Source organism: Balaenoptera physalus (assembly GCF_965194825.1).
Source record: "Balaenoptera physalus genome assembly, chromosome: 4".
NCBI lineage: Eukaryota > Metazoa > Chordata > Mammalia > Artiodactyla > Balaenopteridae > Balaenoptera > Balaenoptera physalus.
The window spans coordinates 21,453,151-21,465,554 of record NC_138891.1 but is presented as its reverse complement, the minus strand read 5'-3'; the positions used below and the strand labels follow the sequence as shown (position 1 = coordinate 21,465,554).

The 12,404-nt window shown below is 34.8% G+C and overlaps 1 protein-coding gene and 1 long non-coding RNA gene across 8 annotated transcripts in view; one reads left to right on the top strand and one right to left on the bottom strand.

The window, feature by feature from the left end:
- Positions 1-12,404, bottom strand: part of LOC309660571 — a 202,219-nt gene that overhangs the window by 17,291 nt on the left and 172,524 nt on the right. The window lies entirely within an intron of this gene.
- Positions 1-12,404, top strand: part of PIK3CB (phosphatidylinositol-4,5-bisphosphate 3-kinase catalytic subunit beta) — a 194,059-nt gene that overhangs the window by 86,342 nt on the left and 95,313 nt on the right. For 6 of the 7 annotated variants that reach the window (XM_082461189.1, XM_082461187.1, XM_082461186.1 and 3 more), the window contains 2 exons: positions 2,191-2,377; positions 5,174-5,399. In XM_082461189.1, the coding sequence (XP_082317315.1) occupies positions 2,207-2,377; positions 5,174-5,399 (397 nt within the window). In that variant the 5' untranslated portion in view covers positions 2,191-2,206. Of the gene's footprint in view, positions 1-2,190; positions 2,378-5,173; positions 5,400-12,404 lie in introns of those variants that run through there. The other variant, XM_082461190.1, reaches the window with a different exon arrangement.

The following is a 12,404-nucleotide window of genomic DNA, read 5'->3' as shown; positions in this document are numbered from 1 at the left end:
GGTTGGTCTTTTTAATTTTAGCCATGTAAGAGGTGTGTAGTGGTGTCTTACTGTTGTTTTAATTTATATGACTAATGATATTGAGCCCTTTTGTCATCCATCTATCTCCTTTGATAGCCTCTGTTCAAATCTTTTGCCAATTTAAAAAAACTGAGCTGTTTTTCTTTTTTTTTAAAACAAATTTAGGAATTCAGGATGTTCTTTTTTTTAAATTTTTATTTATTTATTTATTTATTTATTTATTTATTTATTTATTTATTTATTTTCGGCTGTGTTGCATCTTCATTGCTGCGTGTGGGCTTTTCTCTAGTTGCAGCGAGCAGGGGCTACTCTTTGTTGCGGTGTGCAGGCTTCTCATTGCGGTGGCTTCTCGTTGCAGAGCACGGGCTCTAGGCACGTGGGCTTTAGTAGTTGCAGCATGCAGCCTCAGTAGTTGTGGCGCACGGGCTTAGTTGCTCCACGGCATGTGGGATCTTCCCGGACCAGGGCTTGAACCCGTGTCCCCTGCATTGGTAGGCCGACTCTTGGCCACTGCGCCACCAGGGAAGCCCTGAGCTGTTTTCTTATTATTGTATGTTGAGAGTTCTTTATGTATTCTGGATACAAATTCTTTATATCATTTGTAAGCACTTTCTCCTGTCTGTGGCTTGTCTTTTTATATTATGGGCAGTGTCTTCCTTAAGAGCAGAAGTTTTTAGTTTTGGTGATGTTCATTTTATCAATTTTTTATTTTATGAATTGTGCTTATGGTGTTGTATCTAAGAATTCTTTGCCTAATCCAAGATCACAAGATTTTCTCCTATGTTTTCTTCTAGAGGATTTACAGTTTTAGTGTTTACATTTAGGCCTACAATCCATTTTGAGTTTATAATTTTTGACGTGAGATATGGATTGAGCTTCATTTTCTTAGCATATGGATGTCTACTAATTCCAACACCATTTGTTGAAAAGACTTTCTTTTTTCTCATCGAATTACCTTTACATCTTTGTTGAAATCAGCTGCCCATTCACATTTTAAAAAATGGAATAATTTAAAGCAAATGCCAAGCCTAGTGTCATTTTATCCCTATATATACTTCATTATGTGTCTCTGACTGATAAAGACTGGTTTTTAGAAACATAACATTCCATTATTATACTTCACAAAATGAACAGTTTCCTTAAAATTATCTGATATTTAATCCATATTTAACTTTCCCAGGTTGTTTCAAATCAGTCTCCGAAGTTGACCAATAAAGGGTTTTTCTCTATCATTATTGTCTCATATTTGTATATATTTGATGTGTTTCAATCCATGGATGTCATTATTGTTTTTGATGCCCCAAAATGCTTCAAGTTGGCACCTGTCTCTTTTGACACGATACTTGAATGTTTTGAATAAATGGGATTTGAACCTTGTTTTGTTTTTTTGTTTTTTTTAACTTCAGTGCCCATGTTCTTCCCAGGATTATCGTTGTGCTTTCTTGACTGAAGCCCTTAAGGAATAGATGAGACCTAAATGGCCCAGTTGAAGGGTGCATTTGTTGGAATAGTGGTTTGGTACGGGCAGTGTCAGCATATCTGTGAACATAGGTCTAGCAGCAGGAGGCAAAAGGCACTTGTGGCACAAGGGCCTAGATTGTGGAGTAGTCAGAGAAGCAGAGAGAAACAGGCCAGAGTCATAGCGTAAAGGGCCTTGCCAGCTGGTTTGGGGGATTTGGTCTTTTTAATACTTTGGTGGTGGGTCATGGGACTAAGTTCATGACATTTTGTTTCTCTCGTGAGCTTGATAGAAAATTATTTTTGAAGGAAGGCCCTCTTGATTGCCATTTTTCTTGGAGTTTGCCAAGAAAAATTTGGTTGAAGAAGCGGATATCAATTCTCTAAGTAAAGTCTGGAGAGAATCCCCTGTTGAGTGGTTGTTAACTGGATTTCTCAGGAGCCTGTACTCCTTAAACCTTTCATCTTTCACATGTCATATACTTATTATGTTGAATTTGAATCAGTATGGTATATATACATAATTTATGTAGTGATAACCAGAAATATTTTTAAGTTACAGTGGCTTACTCTTGCTTAACTTAATTGGCCTCCTGTTACATTGTTGGCTATATTGAAATCCAAGGACTAATTATGGATTGGTGAGCTTTATCATGTTTTAGTATAAAATTTGGCTAATTAATTCACTAAGTTTTACTTACTGATTTCTAGAGCCCCATGGTTATGAATGTGCTTCCGCTTCATAATGCCTCCTGCTATGGCAGACATCCTTGACATCTGGGCAGTGGATTCACAGATAGCATCTGATGGCTCCATACCCGTGGATTTCCTTTTGCCCACTGGGATTTATATCCAATTGGAGGTACCTCGGGAAGCTACCATTTCCTATATTAAACAGGTATGTTATCAGGCTGAATTTCTATAAACATAGCTTACTTACTATATCACTTAGGGGAAAATGTTCCTCCATTTTAGAATGTTATTAATGTAAATCATATGGTAAATTTGAGAGAAGTTTATAAGTCATTACATTTTAAAGATTTTGATCCATACTGTGTCTTGGATCTTGTTTATTGGCTATATAAAACATTCTCATTCTCACTCCCACTCACTTTAAATTTTTTTTTTTCACTTTTAATTTTTTAAAAAATCCACGTGTGATACCTGAATGAAGACAAATTAGCTTATGTTAGCTAGTTTGAAAGGTTTGTTCAGGTTATCAAAAGGAATTTGACATTGTTCTAGAAAGTTTTATTTTGAGGTAAGATCTTTGTACTAATTGTCTTTGAGCTTATCATGTTTGTTTTTCCTCAAGTGATTTTTCGTTGATTGTCTCTTCTCTCCTTTTCCTTCCCATTCTAATCCCCATTTTCTGTCCCCATCCCCACTATTTTTCATGGTCACTCTGGGGGGAAAAAAGGTTTTCTGCTGTTCAGTAGATTTTTTTCCCCCAGTAATGAATGCTGTGTCCTCATTTGAAAGCAAATTCTTTCACATAACAAGGCTTGCATGTTTTGTTGGATGATTTTTTTCAAGCGAATTGGTGAGTACTATTGATTTGTGAAGATTATGACTTATAAGTAAAATTATTTTCCTAAACTTTCTCTTTAATGTTTTTCAAATAGCTGAACCCAATATGGAAATTGGGGTTTATGATATATTTAAGAAAAAGTATTTATGACAAACCTTTTTAAAGCGCTTGACTTTGGACAGCCTTTTAACTCTTTTCCAAGCTTCTTCATCAGGGAGACATAAGAATTCTAGAACTGCATAATCCCTTAAGTGAAAAGGATCACTTTTTAATTGTTTTGGGCACCCTACAGGGGCAGATAGTGCACTTATTTTTATAGTCACAAGTGACAGGTATGGATGCCTGTGGCTATAGCTGAAGCTGAATTAACCATTGAAACCTTGCTCCTTTAAAAAAAACTTATTGTTGTAAAATATGTATAACATAAAATTTACCATAAGAGTCATTTTTAGGCACACAGTTTCTTGGTATTAAGTATATTCACAGTGTTGCCCAATCCATCACCACTATCCATTTCCAGCACTTTTCATCATCCTAAACACAGACTCTGTACTTAGTAAATAATAAACTTCCCCTCTCCTAGTCCCTGGTAATCTCTGTTCTAGTTTCTGTCTATATGAATTTGTTTATTCGAGCTACCTCATGTAAGTGGAATCACACCGTAGTCAACCTTTTGTGTCTGGTTTTCTCAATTAGCATAATATTTTAAAAGTTCGTTCATGTTGTTACAGGTATCTAAATTTCATTCCTTTTTAAGACTGAATATTATTCCATTGTATGAATATACCACATTTTGTTTATTCATTCATCTTTTGATAGACATTTTGGTTATAATCATCTTTTGTCTTTTGTGAATAATGCTGCTCTGAACATTGGTGCACAAGTATCTGTATGAATCCCTGCTCTCCATATGTTGGATCATATGGTAATTCTGTTTTAACTTTTTAAGAAACTGCTAAACTTTTTTTTTTACAATGACTGTACCATTTTACTTTCCCACCAGCAATGCAAAAGGGTTCCAGTTTCTCAAAATGCTAGCCAACACTGGTTTTCCTTTTTTTTTTTTTTTAGGTAATAACCATTCTTATGACTGTGAAGTGGTACCTCATTTTAGTTTTTATTTGCATTTCCCTAACTGCTAATGATTTCAAGCATCTTTTCATGTTCTTATGGACCATTTGTAGAATTGTCTGTTCAAGACCATTGCCTATTTTTTAATTCAATTGTTTTCTGTTGTTGAGTCATGGGAGTTCCTTAATGTATTCTGGATGGTAATCTCTTATCAAACATATAATTTGAGAATAATTTCTCCTATTCTGTGAGTTGCCTTTTCACTTTCATAATAGTGTCCTTTGATACAGAAAAGTTTCTAATTTTGATGAAGTCCAGTTTACCTATTTTTTGTTATTTTTTTTTGCCTAGCATCAATTTCTCTTGTTTGTTTTATATAACTGAATCTGAGGATTGGCCACGATTTTTATCCCTCAGCTGTTGGCTTTTGTCCTGGTTGCAGTTAAAATATGTAATCCACCTTGTGTTTGTGTGATGACCTTTTATATGATCTCATCCAGGAGACTTCAGGGGAGATCATGAGAAATTGATTCTGCTCATCCTTACAGGACAGTGCTAGTTAATGGAGATAACTCTGGTGAATAGAAAAGAATTCAGGACAACAATAATGTAAATTTTGTGTGGAGGTGATAGATGATACATACTTTAAATGTTCTTTTTTTTAATTAGAAATTATTTATGTTCACAAGAATGCTAAATATGCAAGTCTTCAGTGATTCTTATTCTTCATAGATTTTCACGTTTAATACTTTTGTTTATATAAATGCATTTTTTTGCATTATACCATTATATTACTTTACAAAAATGGGTTAAATACCTTTCATATTCTCTTACAATTTGCTATTTTTAAAAGAAACCAACCTTAATATATCTCGTATAGCTTTCCATGTTACCGTGTTTTTCTGTTTAATTTTCACAGTTCTGTAATATTCCGTAATTCACTTAACTGATCCCTTATTGCTAAGCATTTTGCTTGTCCTCAGTTTTTGAGTTTTCCAAAGAGTGCTGCAGTGAGCATCCTTGTAGATATATCTTTGTACACTTGAGCAAGTATTTCCATTTCAGAAGATGTCTTATTACTTTTTCCTGCAGATGTTATGGAAGCAAGTTCATAATTACCCAATGTTTAACCTCCTTATGGAAATTGACTCCTATATGTTTGCATGTGTGAATCAAACTGCTGTATATGAGGAGCTTGAAGATGAAACAAGAAGACTCTGTGACGTCAGACCTTTTCTTCCAGTTCTCAAATTAGTGACAAGAAGTTGTGACCCAGGGGAAAAATTAGACTCAAAAATTGGAGTCCTTATAGGAAGAGGTAATTTAAAAAATTCTTATTATGAATTTTTAACATGTTTGTTGCTATCTGTATAAACATATAGTCAGTATGATCTGAGACGTTGCTTTGCAAGGTGTGGTCCATGGACCAATGCTGGTCTGTACATTGTTACCAGTCTGAGATAAAGTAAGTATAGAAATCAAGAATAAACTCTAGCGATGTGATATTGCCACAACATCCAAGGGTGTGTGTATTTTTTATCTTTTTCTTTTCCAGTGACTTATTTATTTTAATTTATTTTATTGAAGTATAGTTGATTTACAATGTTGTGTTAATTTCTGCTGTATAAAGAAGTGATTCAATTATGCATATATATACATTCTTTTCCATATTCTTTTCCATTATGGTTTATCACAGGATATTGTATATAGTTCCCTGCACTATACAGTAGGACTTGTTGTTTATCCATTCTATATATAATACTTTGCATCTGCTAATCCCAAACTCCCAATCCATCCATCCCCCTCCCCTCCCCCTTGAAAACCACAAGTCTGTTCTGTATGTCTGTGAGTCTGTTTCTGTTTTGTAGATAAGTTTATTTGTGTCATATTTTAGATTCCACATATAAGTGATATCATATGGTGTTTGTCTTTCTCTTTGTGACTTACTTCACTTAGTATGATAATCTCTTGGTCCATCCATGTTGCTGCAAATGGCATTATTACATTTTTTTATGGCTGAGTAGTATTCCACTGTGTATATATACCACATTTTCTTTATCCATTCATCTGTCGACGGACATTTAGGCTGTTTCCACGTCTTGGCTATTGTGAATAGTGCAGCTATGAACATAGGGGTGCATGTATCTTTTTGAATTATAGTTTTGTTTGGATATATGCCCAGGAGTGGGATTGCTGTATCATGTGGCAACTCTATATTTAGTGTTCTGAGGAACCTCCATATATTGTTTTTCACGGTGGCTGAACCAAGTTACATTCCCACCAACAGTGTAGGAGGGTTCCCTTTTCTCCACACCCTCTCCAGCATTTATTTGTATACTTTTTAATGATGGCCATTCTGACCAGTGTGAGGTGATATTTCATTGTAGTTTTGATTGGCATTTCTCTAATAGCGATGTTGAGCATCTTTTCATGTGCTTGTTGGCAATCTGTATGTCTAGTGAATTATTTTTATTTTATAAAAGTATTGGTTTTTTGCAAATTTGACATTAAAAAGTTGTTCCTTTGCCTCAGGTACTTTGAGAAGCCCTTTTTTAGAGATGCATCCTCAGTTTCTTGTGAACTACCCCTGTAGTATGAATGTAATTTATGCACAACTCTCTATGCTAACCGAGACTTTAAGCTGATTGATGTTTCCATAAATTTTACTCCATAAGTAAAATTATCTTTTTTAAAAAATTATTAATTAATTAATTTATTTATTTTTGGCTGTGTTGGGTCTTCCTTGCTGCGCACGGGCTTTCTCTAGTTGCGGCGAGCGGGGGCTACTCTTCGTTGAGGTGCGTGGGCTTCTCATTGCAGTGGCTTCTCTTGTTGCGAGCGTGGGCTCTAGAGCGCAGGCTCAGTAGCTGTGGCGCACGGGCTTAGTTGCTCTGCGGCATGTGGGATCTTCCCGGACCAGGGCTCGAACCCGTGTCCCCTGCGTTGGCAGGCGGATTCTTAACCACTGTGCCAGCAGGGAAGCCCTAAAATTATCTTTTAAGTAGAAGTTACTTTTATAGCAAGTCAAGCTATATCATGCCCACATTATTCTTTGCATATTAATTTCAGGGAGAATTGTAACACAATAAACACAGAGCAGTCTCTCTTGCTATAGTAATCTTAGATGTCTAAAGGGCCAATGGTATCCTGCCTTAAGACAAGGTATTAACTTGAATTGCATACTGCAGGGGATTACTGAGGAGGAAGCTTTGAAGTTTAAGTACAAAACCAAAAAAATCTGTAGAGTGTTGGATCTGGATTGGCTACCTGTATTGATCACATTCACTCTTATAGGATAATATAGTACCATCCCCTTTAAGATAGTAAGTACCTTTAAGATACTATTCTTTGATCTTGACCTATAGTTAATTCAGGCTAGCTAATGATTACACAGTGGGACTAAACTCTTCCCTTTGAGTACTTAGAACAGCAGCTTGTTTATTTACTGAATGACACCCTGGTATTTAAAAATGTTTGATTATTTCAGATGATAGCTAGTTTGCTTTGGCAATGACTTTTTCCCCCATTAAATAGGCTTGTAATTGTATACCATACGGATTTTTCACAAATGTATTAATAGCTTCAATAGAAAGCATTCCTTTCTATTTTTTAGAGCTCCAAAGATTTTTTTTAAACTTTTAATTATTCTCCATTAGTAAAAATTTTTCCTTTGAATTAAATAGTGTATGTAAAAGTAGAAAGAATAAAAAAATCACTTATAGTCTTATCCAAGACAAGAATATCCACTGATAATATTTTGATATAGTTCTTTTTAAGCAGTTTTGTGTGCGTGTTTGTGAAAATATTGTTTTTCTGTATTTTTCTGCTGATATTTAGGGAAGCTGAAATATTTGACAATTCAAAAGGTTAGCATCACAGAGAGAGTTAACTTTTATGAGAATATAGGTGTCTTTTTGAGATTTACCATCTTTTCAAAACTTAGATCACTGCGCTCGCTTTGGGTCTTGATCTCCAAAGCATATGGAATCATTAGCCACCATTATCTGTATCTAAACTTGTCAGATTTACCAAATAAAAATACAGTAGATCCATGGGATACTCTTAATGCCAAAAAGTCATTCACTATTTATCTAAAATTCAAATAGAATGGACATACGGTGTTTTTTTTTGTTTTTTTGTTTTTTTTAATTTGACAACTCTAACTTTACCCTACTAACAGCACAGAGATCTAATGTATATTGAAATTGAATTTCTCTTTCTATAAACAATGTACCATATTTCGTATTTCATTTAGTGTATAAAGCTTATTGTACAAAAATTTTTTTATGCAATGTGCCCTGCAATTTGAATGACTAAGAAAATGCCACAAGTGTTTTTGTTGCATTGAATTAAACAGTTGATAAGCTCTTAAAATTTATAAATTGTACTTTAGATCCTCAGCAGTTTAGGAAAGCTGGCCTTATGATCATATACACAAATTCAAATGTTAACATTCATTTAGGAAGTTGAGTAAGTCTGTTTTGATGTTTTAGAATGAAATTTTACTTTAAATACCTAACAAGTCATTTTTTGCAGTTGCTGATTTGTATGTGATGACTACAACCGGGACTCTGTGAGGTCATGCCTCCTGGGAAAACAATGAACAATTATTTCAATTTAACTTCAGGAACAAGTTTGCTGCCTCCTCCTCCCCAACGAAAACAATAGAACCTTTACAGACATAACTGCCCTGACGAGTCTAAAAATACCTTTTCCTGAAAGACGATATGCCTAATTATTTCATTTTCTGTTTATCCTCAATAATTATTTATAGCGCTACTGTTGAGGTTCTGATTATTCTCTGTAGTGAAGGTACTTGTTACTCCTGCATTAATTTCTCCAAATACCCAGTAGTAAATCTTGATCAGAGGATTTTGTCAGCATCCTGAAAAAAGTATTTGAACACTTCCTTTTTCTCCTCACCTATCTAAAGCTGTGGCATACCTTAAAGTGAAGGAAATACATAGTCTGTAGGATTTTAACAGTATCTTTAATATGAAGAAATAATTCATTCAGTACTTTTTTAATATCAAAAATTTATATTTGACTGTAAACTATACAGTACTCTTACCTTAAAATTTAAGCTTTGCTATCAAATTTTCATACCACAAGACATATAGGCAATTAACTAGGCTTAAAATTAAATTCCTTAGCCTAACTTTTTATTTTTGGCAAAGTTTCTATTTTTAAGAGATGTTTATAGTAGTTCCCCAATTCAGGCTTCATCCGTTTCTTCCTTTTTCTTTCTTTCTTTCTTTTTTCTTTCTTCCTTCCTTCCTCCCTTCCTTTCTTTCTTTGTTTTAATTTATATTGGAGTATAGTTGATTTACAATGTTGTATTAGTTTCAGGTGTACAGCAAAGTGAATCAGTTATGCATGCACATATATCTACTCTTTTTTTTTTTTTTTTTAGATTCTTTTCCCATATAGGCCATTTCTCAGTATTGAGTAGAGTTCCCTGTGCTATACAGCAGGTTCTTATTAGTTATCTATTTTATATATAGTAGTGTGTATATGTCAATCCTAATCTCCCAGTTTATCCCTCCCCCAGTCATATCCCCTGATAACCATAAGTTTGTTTTCTACATCTGTGACTCTACTTCTCTTTTATAAATAAGGTCATTTGTACCCTTTTTTTTTTTTTTAAGATTCCACATATAAACAGTATCATATGATATTTGTCTTTCTGTGTCTGACTTACTTCAGTCAGTATGACAATCTCTAGGTCCATCCGTGTTGCTGCAAATGGCATTATTTCGTTCTTTTTTATGGCTGAGTAATATTTCAATGTACATATGTTCCACATCTTCTTTATCAGTCCCTCTGTCGATGGATATTTAGGTTGCTTCCATGTCTTGGCTATTGTAAATAGTGCTACAGTGAACATTGGGGTGCATGTATCTTTTCAAATTATGGTTTTCTCTGGATATATGCCCAGTAGTGGGATTGCTGGGTCATATGGTAGTTCTATTTTTAGTTTTTTAAGGAACCTCCATACTGTTCTTTATAGTGGCTGTACCAGTTTACATTCCCACCAACAGTGTGGGACAGTTCCCTTTTCTCCACACCCTCTCCAGCATTTATTGTTTGTAGATTTTTTGATGGTGGCCATTCTGACCAGTGTGAGGTGATAATGTCATTGTAGTTTTGATTGCATTTCTCTAATAATTAGTGATGTTGAGCATCTTTTCATGTACTTTTTGGCCATCTGTATGTCTTCTTTCGAGAAATGTCTGTTTAGGTCTTCTTCTCATTTTTTGATTGGGTTGTTTGTTTTTTTGTTATTGAGCTGCATGAGCCGTTTGTATACTTTGGACATTAATCCCTTGTTGGTTGCTTTGTTTGCAAATATTTTCTCCCATTCTGAGGGTTATCTTTTTCTTTTGTTTATGGTTTCCTTTGCTGTGCAAAAGCTTTTAAGTTTAATTAGATCCCATTTGTTTATTTTTGTTTTTATCTTCATTACTTTAGGAGGTGGATCAGAAAAGATATTGCTTTGATTTATGTCAGAGTGTTCTGCCTCTGTTTTCCTCTAAGAGTTTTATAGTATCTGCCCTTACATTTAGGTCTTTAATCCATTTTGAGTTTATTTTTGTGTATGGTGTTAGGGAGTGTTCTAATTTCATTCTTTTACATGTAACTGTCCAGTTTTCCCAGCACCACTTATTGAAGAGACTGTCTTGTCTACATTGTATATTCTTGCCTCCTTTGTTTTGTTGTTGTTGTTGTTTAAAATATTTATTTATTTTGGCTGTGCTGTGTCTTAGTTGTGGCACACGGGATATTTGTTGTGGCATGCGGGATCTTTAGTTGCGGCATGCAGACTTCTTAGTTGTAGCATGCGGGCTTCTTAGTTGCAGCATGCAGACTGTTAGTTGTGGCATGCATGCAGGAACTAGTTCCCCGACCAGGAATCACATCCTGGGCTCCCTGCATTGGGAGCGTGGAGTCTTAGCCACTGGACCACTAGGGAAGTCCACTTGCCTCCTTTGTTATAGATTAGATAACCATTCATCAGTTTCTTAAAAAGCAGATTGTCAGAGATTGGGATTTAGTGAGTCTGGGATGTATGAAAGAAATCTGTACTTTTCAGTTGACTCTCATAGTTATGTGAAAAGAGTCCCTTATTTATATTATATTGAAAAAAATTACCAAAACAATAGCAATTGCAATTCAACAGTTTATATTGAGTATTTATACTTGAGAACCACAGCACTGAACTTGGGTGATATGGTCTTTGTCTGCTTGGAGCTCACAATCCAGTGGGAAATAATGGATCAGTAAACAGACAGTTACAATACAATGTATAAGCTGCTATAAGTCAAGGAGGGTCACTTAAATCAACTGAGTGAGTCATGGACTTCCTCTTTGCAGACAAACAGCTAAACTGCGACTTAAGCGCTCATTAGGAGTTGAGTAGGTGAAAGGAGATGGAAGAAGGAAAAGCAAATGGGAATGGCATATAGGAAGGATGGCCTATTCAAGGAATAAAAGAAATTGACTATGATTTGCTTAAGGGGACAGCTAGGATAAGCAGGAAGTCCAGAGAGGCAACTGGCTTCAGAGCATGCAGAGCCATCCAGGCCATGTAAAAAGTAGAGATTTAATTCATAAGAGCAGTTGGGAAGCTGTTGAAGGGATTTAAGTAGGGGAGTAACATCATCAGATTTTCATTTTAGAAAAATTATTTAGGTTGGGGAATGGAAGTGCATTGGAGGGATTAAGATTGTGAGTAGAGAAATTAATGAAAAACTGATGTAATAATTAATCCATGGGAGAGATGCTGGTAGCTAGGATTAAGGTAATGGCTATACGACCTAAGAGAACTGGACAGAGTTGAGAGACATTTAGAAAGTGGATTAGACATGACTTTTAGTAGATAAAGGGAGATAAAGAGTTTGATTTTTGTTAGATGTATCTATTATTAGGTATTCAGTTCCATTTCCTTATCTGTAGTACCGATGATCTGTGAATAGAATTAGTTTGAACAGTGCAAAGGAAGAAGCTCTAAGATACTTAAGGTAGTTTGCTTAAATTACAGTTCATTCATATAGCTGATTTAGAGTAATATATTTTATTCCAGATCTAAAACTATCCAAGAAATCATATTTTACCCTCAAGATTTTACCTTTGTTGTATTATGGAACTTAAACATTTTAATTTTTCTATATTTAATACCTCAAATCGATGCTAATATTTATTTTAGAAATAATGACTGTTTTAATAGATGTAAATAGACAATGCAGGTAAGTCCACTACGAAGATAACACTCATTGATGTGCATATATTCAAATGATATAGTATTGATTTGGCCCTACAGAAT